This window comes from Dendropsophus ebraccatus, chromosome 12, assembly GCF_027789765.1.
Source record: "Dendropsophus ebraccatus isolate aDenEbr1 chromosome 12, aDenEbr1.pat, whole genome shotgun sequence".
NCBI lineage: Eukaryota > Metazoa > Chordata > Amphibia > Anura > Hylidae > Dendropsophus > Dendropsophus ebraccatus.
The window spans coordinates 13,717,079-13,739,894 of record NC_091465.1 but is presented as its reverse complement, the minus strand read 5'-3'; the positions used below and the strand labels follow the sequence as shown (position 1 = coordinate 13,739,894).

Here is a 22,816-nt window from a genome sequence, read left to right as displayed (position 1 = left end):
TTTTCCCAGTGATCTCGGGTCACATGTCCGTTGTACGGAGCAGGCAGCACGTACATGACGGCACCATCGCTCATACTCATCTGTATGTGAGATAGCGACACTCACGCTGACACTATCCATCAGAGACACAACCATCTACCTGACATCTTCTCTTTACTGTACAATGTCATCAATGTCGGCTAATTAATACAACAATGGAGAACGTTGTCTGCGCCCCGGAGCGCGCGCCTGCTGTGCGGGACGTTGAATGTGCGCATTGTGACATCCGCTCAATCTTCCGTCCGCAGATGCCGTTCTCCTGGAAGGGTTAAAAGAGCTTACTGCTCAATTGTCATGGTTACTGGAGGCCCGTCGCTGGTCAGTGATGTTGCCATGGTTACTTGTCTCTTGGTACTGCATTTTTAGTCCCAAATCGTTGTCATGGTTACCATTGGCCGTTGTGACAAAGTAATAGGTAATTACTTCATGGGGGTAACTAAGAGAATATAAAGGAATTTGTTCTATGCGGCAGGATGAGACGGTGACCACGGGGGCCGTAATGCACCAAAATCTGCGGATATAGACAGGGATAGAGAGACGGCTGCACTTATCAGGTACACCTCTGTAAAGTTACTGTCCACATTTTTGTTTCAAAGAGGTGGAGCTGGGATGGGGAACCTTGGCTCTCCAGCTGTTGCAAAACTACAATTCTCATCATGCCTGGACAGCCAAAGCTTTAGCTTTGGCTGTCCAGGCATGATGGGAATTGTAGTTTTTCAACAGCTGGAGGCCTGAAGGTTCCTCATCCCTAAGGTGGAGGAACCACTGATGAAGCTAAATGCCTTCGATCTGGTGAGGGACATCCTACGATGGATTATTTTCCTTCCCTGGACGCCATGTTGTTCGCTTTGTTGGTGGTCGCCATGCGGAGGGATGACTGGTGCCTCATGTTAAGGAAAGATTCTTTTAAAGGGCCGGCGTCCAGTCTCCTTGAAACATCCTCATTTTATGTTTAAAAAGTTCTGGAACTTTTAATTTTCTTCACACTTCATAAGATTAATGTGGACACAGTGTTGTGTACATCCAGAGACTGACAACCAGATTATATTGTGCTAACACAATACAGCGGACCCTGACACACTATAACAAACCCGCAGAACGTTTCAATATACAATAATGAAGCTTCACGTACAGAAGACCGGAACAGCACAAATCCCTCCTGACCACAGTGATAAAAGTCTCCATTGTTCTCCCTCCCCCGTAGATGGACCTGCCACAGAGCCGCTTCTTTCTGTGGCTAATAAGAAAGTTTTGTGCGTCTTGTATGTGCGGTAATTACCGCCGCCGGCACCCTCGCCGCTCTTTATCACTTCACAAACAGCGAGCAGAACAGAAGCGCCGAGAAAAGTCTCTTGTTGGTTATTAATGTGCTGTAAAGGCCGATACAAAATCTACATTTACACAGGAGCCAGATAACAATGTACATTACCCAAAGAGAGCCGCGATTAGGAGGAGCGGGCAAATCTGCCGTCCGGCACAATTATATCAGATCAGAAAGAGGCGGAACAATGAGATGGCGGCATCCGCTGAACCCCTGTCCTCGGAATACGAAGGGTTACAGCTAATTGTCTGCAGACGCCGCAGCCCTGAGCGCCGATTTATAGGACGCACCGCGGGGACGGTATTAATAGCACACTCTTATAGGTAGGGATCTTGTCAATCACTTAAAGCTATATTAATAAACGGCCCGAGGAATCGGAATGAGTTCTCTCATCTGGATTATACCGGTGTGGGGGAGGGGAATGTCACCATAGAAATGACTGAAATTCTGTGATGGAGGTAAAAGAGTTATTGTGGTTAGTAGAGCTTCTGATCCAGCTGATGAGGACGCTACTGAGCAGGTCACGAGTCATCATCTGTGCCTGTGGCCTTAGAACTCTTTGTGGATGACTTTTAGTGGGACATATTGTGGACGTCCTCCCAGAGAGCTGATGCTAGAAGGTTCTATAGGACACAGGTGTCAAACCTGTGACACCCCCCCCCCCCCCCCCCACTAGCAAAACTACAATTCTCATCATGGCTGTGCAGACATGATGGGAATTGTAGTTTAGCACCAGCTGGAGGAATGAAGGTTTGATACCTGTGCTATAGGGGATCTCATGGTGGATGCCCTCTTAGGGGAAGGGGGGCTTGTCATGGATTTCCACTGGGGGGCTTATGGTGGATGCCTTCCAGGGGGAGGGGGGGCTTGTGATGGATTTCCTCTTGGGGACTTATGGTGAATGTCCTCCAGGAGACCTCATGGAGGATGTCCTCTGGGGAGCTTGTTATGGACCTTTTCTAGGGGAGCTCATGGTGGATGTTGTTCAGGGGTACATGTGGTGGATGGTTTTCAGGGAATGTGTGGTGGATGGTTTTTTTTTAGCACAAATGGTGGATGTTTTTCAGGAGGACACGTGGTGGATGGTTTTTTTTAGGAGGATACGTGGTGGATGTTTTTCAGGGCTACACATGGTGAATGTTCTTCAGGGGGACACGTGGTGAATGTTCTTCAGGAGGACACATGGTGGATGTTCTTCAGGAGGACACGTGGTGGATGTTCTTCAGGGTGACACGTGGTGGATGGTTTTTTTTAGGAGGATACGTGGTGGATGTTTTTCAGGGCTACACATGGTGAATGTTCTTCAGGGGGACACGTGGTGAATGTTCTTCAGGAGGACACATGGTGGATGTTCTTCAGGAGGACACGTGGTGGATGTTCTTCAGGGGGACACGTGGTGGATGTTCTTCACGGGGACACATGGTGGATGTTCTTCAGGGGGACACGTGGTGGATGTTCTTCAGGGGGATACGTGGTGGATGTTCTTCAGGGGGATACGTGGTGGATGTTCTTCAGGGGGACACGTGGTGAATGTTCTTCAGGAGGACACATGGTGGATGTTCTTCAGGAGGACACGTGGTGGATGTTCTTCAGGGGGACACGTGGTGGATGTTCTTCACGGGGACACATGGTGGATGTTCTTCAGGGGGACACGTGGTGGATGTTCTTCAGGGGGATACGTGGTGGATGTTCTTCAGGGGGACACGTGGTGGATGTTCTTCAGGGGGACACGTGGTGGATGTTCTATAGGGGGACATGTGGTGGATGTTCTATAGAGGGGGGGACACGTGGTGGATGCTCTTCAGGGGGACACGTGGTGGATGTTCTATAAGGGGACATGTGGTGGATGTTCTATAGAGGGGGGACACGTGGTGGATGCTCTTCAGAGGGGACACGTGCTGGATTTTCTTCAAGAAGGTAGATTACCTCCGATAAGGTTAACTTTTGTTTTGTCTGACTTAATGAAGCTGAACTTTCCCCAGGGATAGAGAGTTAGCAGCTGCAGTTCTGCTTACAACTTAAAATCACAGACACAGACAGCTGATGTACGTATCAGTAACATAAGTTGGGGAAGGGCCCCCTTTATTGTTTTGTGTTAGCTTTTATAGACAAAATATGGGGCGGTACTGCTCATGTGCAGTGTATTCAAGTATTGCAAATGTAATATATGCGTCAGAGCTCCTGGAAAATATCATTGTGGGCGAGAGTTCATATTCCTTTCTTCCTTCCAGACCATCTTTCTGTCACGCTCTGATCATCTGCTAATTCAGAGAGCTATATATATATAGATGTTGTTCCACAGGTCACGGTGGAAGCAGGTAAAATTACATCACCTAGCCTTATCATTGGGACACATGGTGGATGTCCTCAAGGCGATACTCTTGGTGGGAAGAAATTCAGGAAGGCCTACTGTGTGTAGCGGTCATAGATAATGAAGCTATAGGGTGCAGGCACATACAGAGTCGTGAATCTGTGTACAGACAATGTTTATACCTTATGTTTAGTCAGTCATGCAGAGAGTGTTTCCCCCACAGCCCGTGGGATCTGTATTCAGGGACTGATAATGAGGGACCACCGTACAGCAGAGCTGCGCTGCACATACTCTTCTCAGTATTTGTAGAAGCCCAAGTAATTCCAATATGATGAGCCCGAGCGCGTGACGCTTCGCAGCCTCGTGGCGTCCATGGCAGCAGAAAGCACTTGAGCGGTTAAGCGGCGAGACGGACGTCTGTACACCTTATTTACTGGTTGTTTAATTACTGTGCGCTCTGGTGTTATGTGTGAGCTGTGACTGCATGGCGGTGATCACCAGGATATTATCTGTCTATTATGTCCTGTGGGATGGAGAAGGCGATGATACTCGGGAGCCGCTTAATGAAGTAAACGACACTTCAGGCCGCAATAAGCCGTCTCCCCGCACCACCCCCCTATATCAGCCGTGCCCTTTCCAGCTGTCCCCGTTGTGAGATCTCCACTTCATCAGAGGACTGTGGGGAACACTCAGACAACAAGTAGAAAGCTTCACATCCAGATGAATTATACGCAGCCTCCAGAAGCGTCGCCTGCCGGGGTCGTTACGCTGTCGAAGAGCTCCGGGCCCCACCGGGGGGGACGCTTATCTGTTTGACTCATTTACTCAAAAGAAAATTAGAATAAATGAGCGATCGAGGCATCCGCTGCGTCAGATAATTATTATCGCCTAATCACGGACAACACGCCCCCCAACAATATGGCTCCCCAGGCCGCTGTCAAGGAACGCGCTGACATCCAGTGCAGGGACATTAATAGAGAAGCCTCTGATATTATCGGTTTTATTGTAAGCAATCAGTCAGATTCAGGCACTTTACTATGTAATATAATGGAGGACGGAAAAGAAAAACGTATGGACAGCTCCTTCCATGGGGGGCACTTATATAACACAGTACATAATACAAGAGGTGACACGGTCAGAGGCCATGCTGCTTGTCTTGACTTTGAACACCGCCCGTGTACTGTGTAGACACTGTCCATGGTTGCATGGGTCACTGTCATTAGAAGAGGGTGGTTACATTTCTGTTGCCCATTTAACCATTAACACCAGAGGGCAATAGCCGGGGCAGTGCCAGTTGTACAGTATGTAATGTTTGGGACTTGACCATATCTTGTTGGGTGGTTTGGGTCCGTTCCTGCATGTTAGACATGGAGCTAACTCCTGTGGCTCGGGAAGAGAAGGAATCGTCTTCTGCACATCTTATGTTCTCTGTTGTGACCAGACTTTTGCTGCTTGTTGTTCCTTTGGTGTCTACAGTAACTTAGCAAAGCATTAAAAATGAATCAGAGACTTGGAGCCAGTGACTTTCTTGTGATCATGGGTGGTGGCTGGGCCCTGAGTCGCACCGCAGAAGTCTTTACAGTTTCTGTGTATTTGTGACCTGTGGTAATAGAAAAAGGAAGACTGGCTGGCATCAGCTTCACTGTGGGGTGCCAGGGCTCCATGGAGGAGTGTGAAGGTTGTAGAGAGAACTGTAGATGCCATGTTGTGTCCTGACAATGATCATCATGTACAGAGCTTTATACCCCCACCATGACTGTAGACCCTGAGAGCTTCTTCCCTTCTCTTCTAGTGCCCTCATTTGTATTCACGCCATCATTGTTCAGTGGTTCTAGGATAACTGTGACATCTGGGCACGTCTTCATTTATCAGCAAGACCCTGCTGTATACGAGAGACAACTAACCTGACAAAGGGATGAGATGAGTCTGGACAGGGACTAAGAAGTCCGGAGGAGTCAGAGGGGTCTAAGGTGAGACAGAGGAGGAGCTTGAAGAGAACGGAGGATTTCTGAGGGATCAAATAAATATGGAGGGGATGCAGGGTTCTTTAGAGGTACAGAGGAGTCTGAAGAGGTCAGAAGGGTATGAAGTGAGGCAGGAAAGGTGTCAGGAGGGGTCAGAGTTGTCTGGAGGGCACGGAGCAGCATGGTGGGAACAGCGTAGTCTACGACATGAGAGTCTGGAGGGGTTTGATGGGGGATAGAGGAGGAGTCTGTAGGGAGACTGTGGATGAGCATTGAAAGGTCAGAGGGGTCTGAAGGGTGACAGAGCAGAAGTCTGGAGGTGTCTATAATGGGCAAAGGATTAGTCTGCAGAGGTTAGAGAAGTCTGAAGGGTGACAGAGGCGGAGTATGGAGGGGCCAGAGGGGTCTGAAGGGTGACAGAGCAGAAGTCTGGAGGTGTCTATAATGGGCAGAGGATTAGGGCCCTATTCCACCGGACGATTATCGTTCAGATTATCGTTAAATCGTTCGAATCTAAACAATAATCGTTCGGTTGAAATGCAGTTAACGAGAAATCGTTGATCGCTTTATAAGACCTGGACCTATTTTTATCGTTGCTCGTTCGCAAATCGTTCGCATTGAATAAGACATTGTTCAGTCGTTCGCAATAGAAACGAACGCAATAGCGAATAAATAGCGAAGATCGCAATAACGATCATAAGTAACGATTATCGTTCCATGGAAATGAGTGAACGTTTACAGGTCTTTCGCAATAGCTGTCGTTTGAGATTGTTAATCGTTAACGATTATGCAAACGATAATTGTCCGGTGGAATAGGGCCCTTAGTCTGCAGAGGTTAGAGAAGTCTGAAGGGTGACAGAGGCGGAGTATGGAGGGGCCAGAGGGGTCTTTATAATGGACAGAGGAATAGAATGTTGGAAGACATACACTTATACGCTTATAATACTCTATGACCGCTGTTCTGTGGTTCATTCTCTTGCCGTTGCGGTCAGTCTCGGGTGAATGGTGGTTATATGTGCATAGTGATAACCCCACAGGATGGGGCTTGTTCTGCAGAAGGACAGCTGTGAACCATGCTCTGAGCTGTGGCCCCTGTAGTCCTGTGCTCGGAGCTTTGGCCCCTGTAGTCCTGTGCTCTGAGCTGTGGCCCCTGTAGTCCTGTGCTCTGAGCTGTGGCCCCTGTAGTCCTGTGCTCTGAGCTGTGGCCCCTGTAGTCCTGTGCTCTGAGCTGTGGCCCTTCTGTGTGGCCCTGTATGTTGTGCCTGGTTCCTGCTTCCTCCGCAGTTGATATTCCTCCATCAGTGCAGCAGCTTGTCGTCTTTCTCCCCCGGTTGAGTTGACATCTTTCTGCTACTCTCGGGACCCATTTTCCTCCATTTCTCTCTTTATCAGGTTTGTCCTGGATCTCATGCATTTATATTTATGAGATCGGGGACAGGATACAGAGATTGAGGGATGAAGGGATTTGCAGTAATCATATTTTTTGTCAATAAACGTCCTTCTAATGGGCGACACAGATCCAGGCGTTACATGCCAATCTGAGGAGCAGCATACAGTCAGGCAACTTTACGGCTGAAGAGACCAGCCCCGTCATGTCCTCCCTGGCAGGGTCATCACCACACACACAGCGTACACCCACTGTCTATGGAGCAGTCACAAGGCCACGGTAATAACAATTATTTTTCTACATTCCCTTTTTTAATCCATAAATTGTGAACCCCATGCTGGCCTACTGCATGGACAGCTGCCCTGTCATATATAGAAATGAAGGAGTGTCATCAGATGGTTTTATGATGTGAGCGCTGCTCTGGAGGCCTAGAGGGTGGGCTGACTAGATCCATTTCCTGCCCCCACATACACCACAGTTCGGTTCCTGGTTGTAAGTTTTGTTTTGCTGTTCTTCAAAGGAAGGAAAGGCAGATTCATGACCAGTAGGGGGTGCCATCACCTTATGTCTATATACTCCTGCCAACTGCATGACTATTGATGACTAATTCCCATCAAGACCCGTCTCCTATTGGTTACTATTTCCCATCAGGATCAACTTCTAATTAGTGATTATTTCCCATTGGCACCCATCTCCCATTAGTGACTATTTCCCATTGGTACCCATCTCCTATTGGTTAATATCTCTTATTGGCGCCTATCTCCCATTGGTGACTATTTTCCATTGGTGCCTATCTACCGTTCGTGACTATTTTCCATTGGTGCCCATCTGCCATTCGAGACTATTTTCCATTGGCGCCCATCTCCCATTGCTGCCGATTTCATATTGTTGCCTGTCTCCCATCAGTGTCTGTCTTTCATTGGTACCCCTATCTCCCATAAGTGCCTATTTTCCATTGGTGCCCCTATCTCCCCTTGGTGCCCCCTATCTCCCATAGATGACTATTTCCCATTGGTGCCCCTATCTCCCCTTGGTGCCCCCTATCTCCCATAGATGACTATTTCCCATTGGTGCCCCTATGCCCCATTGGTGCCCCTATCTCCCCTTGGTGCCCCCTATCTCCCATAGATGACTATTTCCCATTGGTGCCCCTATCTCCCATAGAGGACTATTTCCCATTGGTGCCCATCTCCCCTTGGTGCCCCTATCTGCCCTTGGTGACTATTTTCCATTGGCACCGATCACCCCCGTGTGCTGATTTCCCAGGGACGGCACACTGGGAGAGCAGCTTCTGCACCCTGGACACAGAGGAGCAGCAGATTTTAGGCATAAATCCTCTTTATGGAAACATATTTTTCACATCAGAGAAGCAGCCGGCAGCGGAGCGGAGTTGAGAGAAGCGGTGTCTTAGAGTTGTTACCCCGGCTGTGCTCTCGCTGCCGCTCGCTCTGATGTGCGCTGGTGTGCTTTTAACTATTTATGAAACAAATCTGTATTTTTAATGAAGGTGTTTGATTCCATCGCTGGAGTGGCTGGGGATGGCCGACTCTGTTCACTCTCCAGCTCTATAAACCTCCATTAATTCCAGTGAAGTCCGCCGTACGGTGCACAGCTCACAGGCGCACCAGGCGTGGCCTCAACCCAAAGTGTATGAACAAAGCGTAGTATTTAATTGTGAACGCAGCTCTGGATGTGGAAGACATGATGTAACAGAAGAATAGTGATTGCAGCTGTAGATGTAGAAGACGTGATGTAACAGCAGAATAGGGATTACAGCTCTGGATGTAGAAGACGTGATGTAACAGCAGAATAGTGATTGCAGCTGTAGATGTAGAAGACGTGATGTAACAGCAGAATAGGGATTACAGCTCTGGATGTAGAAGACGTGATGTAACAGCAGAATAGGGATTGCAGCTCTGGATGTAGAAGACATGATGTAACAGAAGAATAGTGATTGCAGCTCTGGATGTAGAAGACATTATGTAACAGAAGAATAGTGATTGCAGCTCTGGATGTAGAAGACATCATGTAACAGCAGAATAGTGATTGCAGCTCTGGATGTAGAAGACATGATGTAGAAGAAGAATAGTGATTGCAGCTCTGGATGTAGAAGACATGATGTAGAAGAAGAATAGTGATTTTAGCTCTGGATGTAGAAGACATCATGTAACAGCAGAATAGTGATTGCAGCTCTGGATGGAGAAGACATGATGTAGAAGGAGAATAGTGATTGCAGCTCTGGATGTAGAAGACATCATGTAACAGCAGAATAGTGATTGCAGCTTTGGATGTAGAAGACATCATGTAACAGCAGAATAGGGATTTCAGCTGTGGCTAGTTTAAAGGGGAAATTCACCAAAAACATTTTTCATTTAAATCAACTGGTGACAAAAAGTGCCAGAGATTTGTAATTTATTTCTATTAAAAGATCTCAAGTCTTTTAGTACTTATCAGCTGCTGTATGTTCTGCAGGAATGGTGCATTATTTCCAGTCTGGAGAGCACCTAAGGTTTTCTATAGGGATTTGCTCCTGCTCTGTACAGTTCCTGACATGGACAGAGGTGACAGCACTATGTCAGACTGGAAAGAATACACCACTTCCTGCAGGACATACAGCAGCTGATAAGTACTGAAAGACTTGAGATATTTTTTAATAGAAGTAAATTACAAATCTCTGGCACTTGCTGGAATCAGATGATTTGAAAGAATATTTTTTTGTGAACTACCCATTTAAAACCTGATATAACAGCCTTAAAGGTGACAGCAGCTCTTTAGGTGAGTATAAGATGTGATGTAATAGCAGAACAGCGAGTGCAGCTCTGGAGGTGACTGGTGTGTAAGATTGCTGAGACGTTGTTATGTGAAGAATCAGTAGTGCAGTTGTTCTCCCCCATAGCCCTCCTGGCCAGCCCCCATATTATCAGACGTTCTATCCCAGCCCATGAGTTATTGTTGGTGCGGCTGCAGTGTGGTAATTGCCGTATTTCCTGACAGCAGCCGAGCTCCCAGTGCCGGATCAGCATTCTGTGTAAATCCTAATCTCCCACATGACAGATCTGAGCCGCGTGTCGGTGTCGGTTCTCCGGGCCTGTCCTCTCCGCGTTTATCTGTAACGTATCACGGTGACTAATGTTACTACACGTAATGTATTATTTATGGTTACAAATGAGGAGACAATATGTTTCCACATGCTTCATATTATAAAAGCTGAGTGTGCAAGTTATGCAAGGTGAACTCCCCGCCCGTCCGTGCCCAGCAACGTCCACAGGCTGCCTGCTCAGGGCCAGGGACGCCATATTGTCTCCAATCTACCTTCTGAGCAGAATAGCGAGTTCAGCTCTGGAGTATTATACCGGGTGCAGCTTGTATATATTGTACAGAAGATTTAAAGATATGCGTATGTTATGTATGTGTTATTTATTGTTGTTTTTTGCATTGTTCTATACATTGTTTTAATTGACTGTCCATAGTAAATGATTGGTGACTGTTGGCACAGTGCATTGGCCTATGTGATAAAGGATTGTCCAGGGTTAGAAAACACAACTACTTTCTTGCAAAAATAACACCTCCCCTGTCCTCAGGTTGTGTGCGGTATTACAATTCAGCTCTATTCACTTCACTGGAACTGAGCTGCAAAACCCCCAACCAGACTGAGGACAGCAGAGGAGCTGTTTCTGTGAGAAAGGCGGCCATGTTTCTCTAAGCCTGGATAACCCATGTAATGGGGTTGGCCAGGATAAATCCATACGTAGGTAGGATAGCATCTCCGTCACAGTCATTAATTGATCTCATCTTATGTATAATTGGTGATGGCTGTATGGAGACCTATGTGGGTGTCACAGATCAGGACTGAGGGGCCTATTCCATGGAGCACTAATCGCCCCGATTCAGCCCAATTATCGCTCCGTGGAATAGAGACAACGATCAGCCGATAATTGTGTCATAGGGCACAGACCGCGCATGGCTGCATGAAATAGCGATGCGTTGCGGGCGACCGACGATTTCACAAGCCCCATACATTACCTAAGCATGTTGCAGGTCTTCTCCTGTGCTCCTTCTTCCTCCCGGTCCCGCGCGCAGCAGCAGCTTCGGAGCGGCCTGTTTTAGCCAATCACTGGCCAGGACCGCCACAGACAGTGATTGGCTGAGCGGTCTGTCAGCTCAGACAGGCCGCACCGAAGCTGCTGTGCGCAGAATCGGGAGGAAGCAGCAGTGCAGGAGAAGCCCTGCAACATGCTTAGGTAATGTACGGTGTTTAAAACAAGGGCTGCAAGGACATCGGTAACTATGTCCCTGCAGTCCTCGTTAAACGATTATCCGGCTGTGTAAAAGGCCCAGTAAACGAGCGCCGATCTAGCAGATTGGCGCTTGTTTACATTATTGATCTGGCCCCCATCGGCCCATAGGATAGGACCCCAAGGATAACAAGCCAACGAGATGATTTAGATGAACCCATCATATGTGAATCATGTGATCGGACAGTACACCTAACTACTTGCAAGGGGTGTATCTAAGAGGACCAAGATAGATAGATATACAGTGGTACCTCGGTTTAAGAGTTACTTGGTTTTAGAGCGTTTTGGTTTAAGAGCTCACAGTTTTTCAAAATTGGAAAGGCATAAAAACTGAAAAAATGGGAAGCGATCTATTCTCTAGCAACCAACATTTAACCTTTATATCATTGAAGTAAGTGGGTTACTCACGCCTCAGAGGGGAGATTGGTCAGATTCTGCTGTCTCTTAATGTTTGTTTCATTTGTTCTACATGTTATTCAGAATAATAAATCATTATTTTTGGGGTGTGGAACCAATTGTCTGCATATCAGTGATTTCTTATGGGAAAATTTGCTTTGGTTTAAGAGTGGATTTGGATTACAAGCGCGGACCTGGAATGGACTATGCTCGTAATCCAAGGCACCACTGTGTGTGTATGTGTGTGTATGTGTGTGTGTGTGTGTGTGTGTGTATATAATAGATATATATATATATATATATATATACACGCACCGGCCACTTTATTAGGTACACCATGCTAGTAACGGGTGGTCTTCTGCTGCTGTAGCCCATCTGCCTCAAAGTTGGACGTACTGTGCGTTCAGAGATGCTCTTCTGCCTACCTTGGTTGGACAGGTGTACCTAATAAAGTGGCCGGTGAGTGTATATATATATATATTTATATATATATCAGCCTATTGCCAATAACTACATTTCTTATATGGTAGGGAACAGAGGTGAGTGCAACCTGAGCATGCTCAAGTCCTGCAAAACATGGATACAGCTATAGGTCATAGGCTATATCCATGTTTTCCAGGACTTCCTAGGGCGGTATTCAACTTCTTCAGCCACTGGTATTCAGAAGCTGAACAATCGGACTTGAGCATGCTGAAGTTGCGCTCATCTCTAGTAGGCAACCAAGGCACAAGGAATCCATTGTAACAGCAACAGCCCGACCTTAGTCATCCAAATACAAGACAAAAATGTCCTCGCTGGAAAGCACTTCATATAGCGGTGCTTGTTGGGGAGGAGTAACAGTTGGGGGTCTAACATAGTAGGCATACCTTCGGGATCAGAGGAACAGGGTACCTGATATATCGTTAAGAAAGCAGAATACTTAGGTCCAATACCCCTGAATGTACGAGCATTGCCGTATCATATGAGTTTGGTGACCAAATCAATGTTATTATTGGCATGTTATCATGCAACTTGAATTATCATTTGAGCGTTTGAAAGAACTTAAAGGGGTACTCTGGGCAAACTTAAAAAAAGTTGAGTTCAGGGGGTGGTGGGAACATAATAACCAAGTTATAATTACCCTCCCTGTTGCCCCCTGCAGCTACAGGGCCACCGGTCACCCATTGGCCTCCTGTATCTCATATCCGGGGGGTAAGGATAACTGGATTATTAGGTTCTGGACTACCTAAACAGTAACGGATGTCCAAAGTTTTAGTTTGGCTGTATTACTCCTCTAAACAGAAACTCATGTGTTTTGGGGCTTAGTTATATGGTTTTGAGCCTATTGGAGCCAACATTTCTTGTGCCTTTGGGTGAGAAGAGTGGGATCTTGGGAGTTTGAGCCCAAGGACTTTTAGTATTTAGTGTGCGCCTATAGAGCCCGTTACATGGTTTGATAATTGTACAGCCAGGGATTGTTGGTGCAGCCCTAGCATTAAATCTTTTTCTTCCCAGAAAGTTATATAGATTTGTAATATACTTCTTATGGTACTTTTACACGATCGTACCATTAACGATTCCGAATGAACGATGTGTTTTTCATAACGATCAGCATTTAGACGGAACGATATATCCTACGGAAAAATCGTTTTGCGATTGTTTAAGCCCATCTCACACATAGCTTAAATCGGTGAAAGACTGTTTACACGGAACGACCTGCGAATTTTTTGCGAACGACCAACGATGATTTGAGAACTTGTTGAAAGATAAAAATGAACGATTTCTTGCTCGTCGATTGATTATTCGCTGTGTTTACACGGAACGATTATCGATCAAATGCGATCGTTATCGTGCAAATTCGAACGATAATTGTTCCGTGTAAAACCACCATTAATCTCAGGTCTTCCCATACTTATCAGCTGCTGTATATCATGCAGGAAGTGGTGTTTTATTTTCAGTCTGACACAGTGCTCTCTGCTGACATCTCTGGCCGAGACAGGAACTGTCCAGAGCAGGAGAGGTTTTCTATGGGGATTCATTGAAAACCGAGACAGAGTTCCTGTCTCGGCCAGAGATGTGAGACTGAAAATAAAACAACATTTCCTGCAGGACATACAGCAGCTAATAAGTATGGGAAGACTTGAGATTTTGAAGTAAATTACAAATCTATATAACTTCCTGATATCAGTTGATTTCAAAGAAAAAGATTTTCGCTGGACAACCCCTTTAATCATCAGTCGGTTTGGCTTTTTCTATTACTTGTGGTGATAGACTCATTATGTGACTGCCGATCTACAGGGTTGGTGATCGCTGAGTGCATTGGCCTGTGTAATAAAGCCCTTAAAGGGGTTATCCAGGACTTGAAAAAACACCAGCACCACCCCTATCCTCAGGTTGTGATTGGTATTACAATTCAGCTCTATTCTCTTCAATAGAACTGAGCTGCAAAACCACAACCAAACTGAGGGGTTCTTGAAAAGAGCGGCCATGTTTTTGTAAACCCGGATAATCCCTTTAACCTCTTATTATGGACAGTGACCTCCAGGTCAGTAATATTCTTGGGTTTTCATGCTGCAGCCTCCTCGTATCTCTGTAGCTTATGAAGCCCTTGATGTCTGAGACAACACCTGATCTGCAGATTAATGTGCACGAGAGGCGGGGGGGACTGGAGGAGTCATTAAAAACAGCATTTGGTGTTGAATTTCGAGAAGCCACTTGTTATGTCGCTTGAGCTGAGCTATTTTTATTGTTCTAGGTTTATTTTTTATTTTTTGCAAAAAAAAAAAAAAATTGCAGATAAACTGAATTTCTAATGAATAATTCTGATTACTGATCGGGAAAATAATAAATCATAAATATATAATAAGCGAGCCTGGAAATAGGGGAGCTCAGGTAATGGAGCTAAATGTGATGTCTCCCGGAGCCGCTGCTGTTATTAATTACCCGCACACAGCGGAATAAACATCATAATTATAAGACATGAGAAAGGAGCCGACACAGCTCCGCTGCATCGCCACCTCTGGGGTCCTCCCATCTATAGAGACAGTAGGGAGAAATGATGAGATGTATAATAATAATACTGACATAGCAGTATACTGTAAGAGGATTGGTTGATTCGTATCTATTTTTATCTACTTTAAAGGGATACTCCGGCGAAAATCTTTTTCTTTCAAATCAACTGGTGTCATAAACTTATGATTTAAGATTTGTAATTAGCTTCTATAAAAAAATCTGAAATCTTCCTATACTTATCCGCTGCTGTATGTCCTGCAGGAAGTGGTGTTTTCTTTCCAGCCTAACACAGTGCTCTCTGCTGCCACCTCTGTCCATGTCAGGAACTGTCCAGAGCAGGAGAGGATTTCTATGGGGATTTGCTGCTGCTCTGGACAGTTCCTGACATGGGCAGAGGTGGCAGCACAGAGCACTGTGTCAGATGGTAAAGAATACACCACTTCCTGTTGGACATACAGCAGCTGATAAGTACTGGAAGACTTGAGATCTTTAAATAGAAGTAAGTCGCAAATCTACTTTCTGAAACCAGTTGATTTGAAAAAAAAAAAAAGATTTTCACTGGAGTACCCCTTTAATCTTCTTAGTAATTATAGGGGTATACCATAGAATTTTATCAGATTTGTAAATTAATTCTATATAAAGATCTCAAGTTTTCCAGTACTTATGAGCTGCTGTATGTCCTGCAGGAAGTGGAGTATTTTTTCCAGTCTGACACATTGCTCTCTGCTGCCACCTCTGTCCATGTCAGGAACTGTCCAGAGCAGCAGAGAATCCCCATAGAAAACCTCTCCTGCTCTAGACAGTTCCTGACATGGACAGAGGTGGCAGCAGAGAGCACTGTGGAAAGAAACTGGAAATAATGCACCACTTCCTGCAGGACATACAGCAGCTGATAAGTCCTGGAAGACTTGTTATTTTTACATAGAAGTAATTTAAAAATCTATATACTTGATTTGAAAGAGAAACATTTTCTCTGGGGTTCCCCCTTTAACCTTATAAATATTTTCGGCCTACCCGAATCAGAGCTGCGTAACGCTGTTAATAAACCATCTTGGAGTTATAGACGATAGACGCTAGCAGGTCCCCTCGCCTTATGGGGCCCCTCCGTGTACTCACACTAGACCTGAGTGTATCCATAGCTGCGGAGGATTTCCATATCCAGCCGAGGGATGTAAATGTGAGTGATTGGAATAACATGTCAGCGATCCCGCTCAGGTAATCAGGACACGCGGCGATCATCATCGGAGACGCCGCGCACAAGGAAACAATCTGTAATTTAGCTGAGTTGCTTACGGGAAGATTACAGTTATCTTGTTGTGATCAGTGATGGCTCCCATCCCGTCTATGAAGGTTACACATCCCCTCACAGGGTAAACAAGGGGCTGACATTTACATATTTAATCTGACATGGCTGACGCTGCACGCTGCGCTGATTTATGGAAAACACGTTTTATAAATATCCTTCTTGACTTGGGGCATCACTATTCCTATCACACGGCCTGTGGAGAGAGAGGCCCAGGCTGCTGTAGCATCGGGTCAACAATCATATGGTTACATACATACATACAGAGCCAAGGGAGGTCATGTGACTGCCGTGACACCTGATGGGACCATGTCCAAGGCACCACACACCTTATGGGACCGAGGAGACCCTGAAAATCCTGATCTGTTACATTGCTGTCCATTGATCACTTCTCTTACCACTTATGGACACTGCACAGTACTACTTCTCCTGTCCTGTATACTGGGTGTAATCCTCAGTATCTGCTCTTATTCTGTATATATGGACAGTGCACAGTACCACTACTCCTGTCCTGTATACTGGGTGTAATCCTCAGTATCAGCCATTATTCTGTATATACGGACACTGCACAGTACCACTTCTCCTGTCCTGTATACTGGGTGTAATCCTCAGTATCTGCTCTTATTCTGTATATATGGACAGTGCACAGTACCACTTCTCCTGTCCTGTATGCTGGGTGTAATCCTCAGTATCTGCTCTTATTCTGTATATATGGACAGTGCACAGTACCACTTCTCCTGTCCTGTATGCTGGGTGTAATCCTCAGTATCTGCCATTATTCTGTATATATGGACACTGCACAGTACCACTTCTCCTGTCCTGTATACTGTGTGTAATCCTCAGTATCTGCTCTTATTCTGTAAATATGGACAGTGCACAGTACCACTTCTCCTGTCCTGTATACTGGGTGTAATCCTCAGTATCTGCTCTTATTCTGTATATATGGATCTTGCAAAGTACCACTTCTCCTGTCCTGTATACTGGGTGTAATCCTCAGTATCTGCTCTTATTCTGTATATATGGACACTGCACAGTACTACTTCTCCTGTCCTGTATACTGGGTGTAATCCTCAGTATCTGCTCTTATTCTGTATATATGGACACTGCACAGTACCACTTCTCCTGTCCTGTATACTGGGTGTAATCCTCAGTATCTGCCATTATTCTGTATATATAGACACTGCACAGTACCACTTCTCCTGTCCTGTATACTGGGTGTAATCCTCGGTATCTGCTCTTATTCTGTATATATGGACAGTTCACAGTACCACTTCTCCTATCCTGTATTCTTAATGTGAGTCTCAATATCTGCTTTGTATAAACAGTGTACAGTATAATGTCTCCCTACCTGTATACCGGGTGTTGTTAGTATGTTTTCTTACTACAACCCATCAAGTGTAGTCATAACAAGAGATGAACGAACCTGCCGCGGTTTGGGTTCATATGAGCCTGAACTCTCGGCAATGATTCCCGCTGTCTTCCACCTCCGTGGAGAGGGTGGATATAGCCTGAGGACCGCTTGGAAAACTGGGATACAGCCTATGGCTATGGCTGTATCCCAGTTTTCCAGGCGGTCCTCCGGCTGTATCCACCCTCTTCACGGAGCGGGCAGACAGCGGGAATCCGATGCCGAGAGTTCAGGTTCATACGAACCCGAACCTCGGCAGATTCGCTCATCTCTAGTCATAACCTTTAACATTTAACTGCAAGTGCTCATCAGGGGCGCCTATAGTGAAAAAGACATTTAATGATGTTGGGGTGCCCAGTGTATTGCAGGAGTGAGCCATGGGGGCCCCGCCATGCGGCAGACAGGCCCCTGATTGTTGGAGGATGATGATGGTGGTGGTGAGCATGATGAGTGTGGATACAGTCAGTGGCGCCGCAATCATGAGGCGACCTGAGTCGTCTGCCTTAGGCGGCGCCACCAGCTGTCATCATGGGGGCGGCATTCAGTGGCAGATTATAATATAGGCGGTTCGGGCGGCCGCCCACATTATAATCCGCCACTGATTGTACCATGTACCGGAGACCCCCGCGCCCGGACAGCATCTGTAATTAGATGCTGGGAGCGGGAGAGACTGTATTCATAAGCGCCGCGCTGTAATGAATCAGCCGCGCGGTGCTGTTACTACAGCGCGGCACTTATGAATACAGTCTCCCCCGCTCCCAGCATCTAATTACAGATGCTGTCTGGGCGCGGGGGTCTCCGGTACCGGAATTCCACGTCCGTGGGAATGCAGCCTTAGTCCCCCGGCTGATGTGCGGCTGCCGGGGGTGTCCCATCCTGTCCCCGGCAGCGCGCGCATCAGAGAGCTCCCCGTGCGCCGGAAGTCACAGCCACAGGCGCACGTGGAGCTCTCTGATGCGCACGCTGCCGGGGACAGGACGGGACACCCCGGGCAGCCGCACATCAGCTGGGACCAGACCAGAGAGGCTCAACGGGGGAACGGATAGTAGGGAGTTATGTGCTGTTTTTTGTTTTTGTTTTATCTGCTGTGCGGGGGGAGGGGGGGACCATATATAAGGGAGAGGGAAGAGGGGGACCATCTATAAGGGAGGGGGGAGAGGGGGACCATCTATAAGGGAGGGGGGAGAGGGGGACCATCTATAAGGGAGAGGGGACCATCTATAAGGGGGGGAAGAGGGGGACCATCTATAAGGGGGGAAAGAGGGGGACCATCTCCTAAAAGATCAGCACCCTCCTCTCCTGACATCCTCTGTGCTGCTGGGACCTCTCCTATAGGATTAGCACCCTCCTCTCCTGACCTCTTCTGTGCTGCTGTGACCTCCCCTATAAGATCAGCCCCCTCCTCTCCTGACATCCTCTGTGCAGCAAGGGACCAAACATTATGTTTATTGGGGACAGCAGTGGGGGGGGGGGGTCGGAGTGGATTATAATGTGGGCGGATTGACGGGGGGGGGGTGGGGGTGCGTCATCCTATAGTTCGCCTCGGGCAGCAGAGAGGCTAGAATCACCCTTGGATACAGTTTAGTCTCTGATGTTTTAAACTGCTAGGTGGTGATGAGGAGGATGATGAGTGTTGATATAGTTGAAGCTCTGGTGTGTTGCAATGTCTGTTGGAGATGATGATGGTGAATATATATATATATATATATATATATATATATATATATATATAGTTCAGTACCTGTTGTGTTGCAATATTAGGTGATAATGATGGTGAGGATGATGAGGATTATGATGATGATTGTGAAATGATGGTGGGGATGATAATAGTGTATGTATATTGTTCAGGCCTCGTTTGTTGTGTGAGGCGATGATGAGGGTGAGGATGATGAGGAATCCTCACCATCATCATCACCTAACACCACACACCAGAGCCTGATCTATATCTATGCACTATCATCATCCTCACCATCATCATCCTCACTATCATCATCCTCATCCTCACTGGCTGAGACCTCGCTCTCCGGATGCCCTGCATGTAGCCGCCATCCTCTGCTGCTCTCCGCTGTCAGCACACAGAGGGTTAAATAGGAGACGGTGGAAGCAGCAGAAATGCTGGGAGATTTTTATTTCCCGATCTTTCTTTTTATAGCTCAGAACATCTCCTGCTTCCCGCTCCGCTCCTAACCTAGAATTACCCTGTCCGCTGGTGACAGACAGGGAGAGCAGGGGAGGGGGGCCCGCAGTGATTGGGTAACCCCTTCCTGTCCACTGCCATGATCCATCATCAAGGTGCCTGGCCGGTCCTGCTCCGGTCACATATGTGTGATGTCTCCTCTCTAATGTGTCCTTGTTGTAGCCCTCAGCTGGAGCCGGCACTGACATGTATCACGTATGTCCTTCATTTACAGCACATGGCTTTATGAGTGAAGACGAGTACCTGGAGATCACGGGAATCACACGAGAACAATCTGGGGTATACGAGTGCAGCGCCGCCAATGACGTCTCCTCCCCCGACGTCAGAAGGGTTAAAGTTACAGTCAACTGTGAGTAAATCTTCTGATCCGCACAGCTATTCCCAGTCATCTGGAATTATTAAGCCTATGTTATAGCTGAGGACACTTGACCGCTATTGCCCAAACAGACTGTAGACAATTCACAATTCTGCTCTTGATTTTATGATTTTTGTTTTATTATATACCTGTATTAGATACCCAGGTTATACCAGCCTGCTCCATGTCACTACATACAGTGGATGTATAACTTATACCAGCTGTACATATATAATTATATAAAGATATTACCCAGGTTATATCAGCTGTACATATATAGTTATATACAGTAGATACCCAGGTAATACCAGCTGTACATTAATAATTATATACAGGAGATCCCCAGGTTATACCAGCTGTACATATATTATTATATACAGGAGATACCCAGGTAATACCAGCTGTACATATATATTTATATACAGGAATCACCCAGGTTATACCAGCTGTACATATATAATTATATACAGGAAATACCCAGGTTATACCAGCTGTACATATATAATTATATACAGGAGATACCCAGGTTATACCAGCTGTACATATATTATTATATACAGGAGATACCCAGGTTATACCAGCTGTACATATAAAATTATATACAGGAGATACCCAGGTTATACCAGCCTGCTCCATGTCACTATATACAGGGGATACCCAGGTTATACCAGCATATCACTATATACAGAGGGTGTTTGCCATGTTCTTTTTCCTGGTCTCTCCCCCTGCTGGTGTAGGATACCTATGTTATAGCGGCAATGCTTATGTCGTTCTCTGTATAGCGGCAATGCTTATGTCATTCTCAGTATAGCGGCTGCACTATGTATTGCATGATAATTATTTGCGGCTCCACTTTCTCACATTACCGCCATATTAAAGTTTTCCAGGCTCATAATTTCTGGTTTATTGCTTGTTTTTCACGTGTCTGCTGGTTTGGAGGCCTGTGCGGCGGTTCTGTGACAGCGGCTCCTCATGTTCTGCGCTCATTAGCATATTGATTGTCTATTACTTTGACCATCATGTACTTATCAATTTGCCAGCGTTGTGCACCGGGAGGGTTGCGGGTTTTGCTGCTTCGGTACCTTGATGTGGATGTGATGTGATTGGACTGTGAACTATTGATCCCACATTACTCAGGCTCTGATGATTGCATGTTTTCTGCAGATCCCCCCTATATTTTGGATGCACGGAACATTGGGGTCCCATTGGGACATCAAGGGATTCTGCAGTGCGACGCTCTTGCCGTTCCTTCCGCTGAATTCTTTTGGTACAAAGAAGATAAGAGGTAAGAATTCTGACTGCCATTGAACTAACACAGGCTGCTGACTGCATCGTACTGGAAGGGCAGGTGGAGGCACATGGCACTAGAAGGTTAGGTTGAGGGACATGGCACTAGAAGGTTAGGTGGAGGCACATGGCACTAGAGGGTTAGGTGGAGGCACATAGCACTAGAAGGGCAGGTGGAGGCACATGGCAATACAAGGGCAGGTGGAGGCATACTGGAATAGGAGGGCAGGGTGAAAGCGGGCGGGGTATAAGCAGTTAGGTGCAGGAGGGCAGGGTGAAAGCGGACAGGTGTAGTAAGGCAGGGTGGAAGCGGACAGGTGTAGTAAGGCAGGGTGGAAGCGGACAGGTGTAGGGGCGCAGGGTGTAAGCAGACAAGTGCAGGAGGGCAGGGTGGAAGCAGACAGGTGTAGGAGGGCAGGGTGGAAGGGGACAGGTGTAGTAAGGCAGGGTGGAAGCAGACAGGTATAGGAGGGCAGGGTGGAAGCAGACAAGTGCAGGAGGGCAGGATGGAAGCGGACAGGTATAGGAGGGCAGGGTGGAAGCAGACAGGTGTAGGAGGGCAGGGTGGAAGCAGACAAGTGCAGGAGGGCAGGATGGAAGCGGACAGGTATAGGAGGGCAGGGTGGAAGCAGACAGGAGTAGGAGGGCAGGGTGGAAGCAGACAGGTGTAGGAGGGCAGGGTGGAAGCAGACAGGTGTAGGAGGGCAGGGTGGAAGCAGACAGGTGTAGGAGGGAAGGGTGGAAGCAGGCAGGTGTAGGAGGGAAGGGTGGAAGCAGGCAGGTGTAGGAGGGCAGAGTGGAAGCAGACAGGTGTAGGAGGGAAGGGTGGAAGCAGACAGGTGTAGGAGGGCAGGGTGGAAGCAGACAGGAGTAGGAGGGCAGGATGGAAGCGGACAGGAGTAGGAGGGCAGGGTGGAAGCAGACAGGAGTAGGAGGGCAGGGTGGAAGCAGACAGGTGTAGGAGGGAAGGGTGGAAGCAGACAGGTGTAGGAGGGAAGGGTGTAAGCAGACAGGTGTAGGAGGGAAGGGTGGAAGCGGACAGGAGTAGGAGGGCAGGGTGGAAGCAGACAGGTGTAGGAGGGAAGGGTGGAAGCGGACAGGAGTAGGAGGGCAGGGTGGAAGCAGGCAGGAGTAGGATAAGCAGAGAGTAATAGAGCAATGTGGTGGTACACAGGCATAGGGGAGTGAAATATCGACTACCTCTGCGCGCTGGTTTTCATCTCCTTCTTCCAGAATAGGTTGTTATATCACATTAGGTTGGCAGGATGGCAGCATATACAGTAGTAGGGTGAAAGCAGGCGAGTGGGTGCGCAGGACCCTATTACACTGGAAGATTATTGACAAGGAGCGTTGCGTTTGGACACTAATTTGCTGTGTACAGGTGTCCGTGATCATCTGAGGAGCCAAAAAACGCCAACTTACCAGCTGATCTCATCCTTTGTGCGACAGAAAAATGTATTACTATCAGGTGCCCATCCCCCTGTCTAAACAGAGATGTGCGGCCGATAGCAATATATATAAATGATCCATCCTGCGTTCCAGTGATTGTCCCTGCGCCCTGG

At 47.0% G+C, this 22,816-nt stretch overlaps 1 protein-coding gene across 7 annotated transcripts in view; it reads left to right on the top strand.

The window, feature by feature from the left end:
- LOC138770040 (protein CEPU-1-like) overlaps positions 1–22,816 on the top strand; it is a 515,073-nt gene that overhangs the window by 474,011 nt on the left and 18,246 nt on the right. For all 7 annotated transcript variants that reach the window (XM_069948913.1, XM_069948915.1, XM_069948912.1 and 4 more), the window contains exons 5-6: positions 19,827–19,961; positions 21,132–21,252. In XM_069948913.1, coding sequence (XP_069805014.1) covers positions 19,827–19,961; positions 21,132–21,252 — 256 coding nt within the window. The remainder of the gene's footprint in view (positions 1–19,826; positions 19,962–21,131; positions 21,253–22,816) is intronic.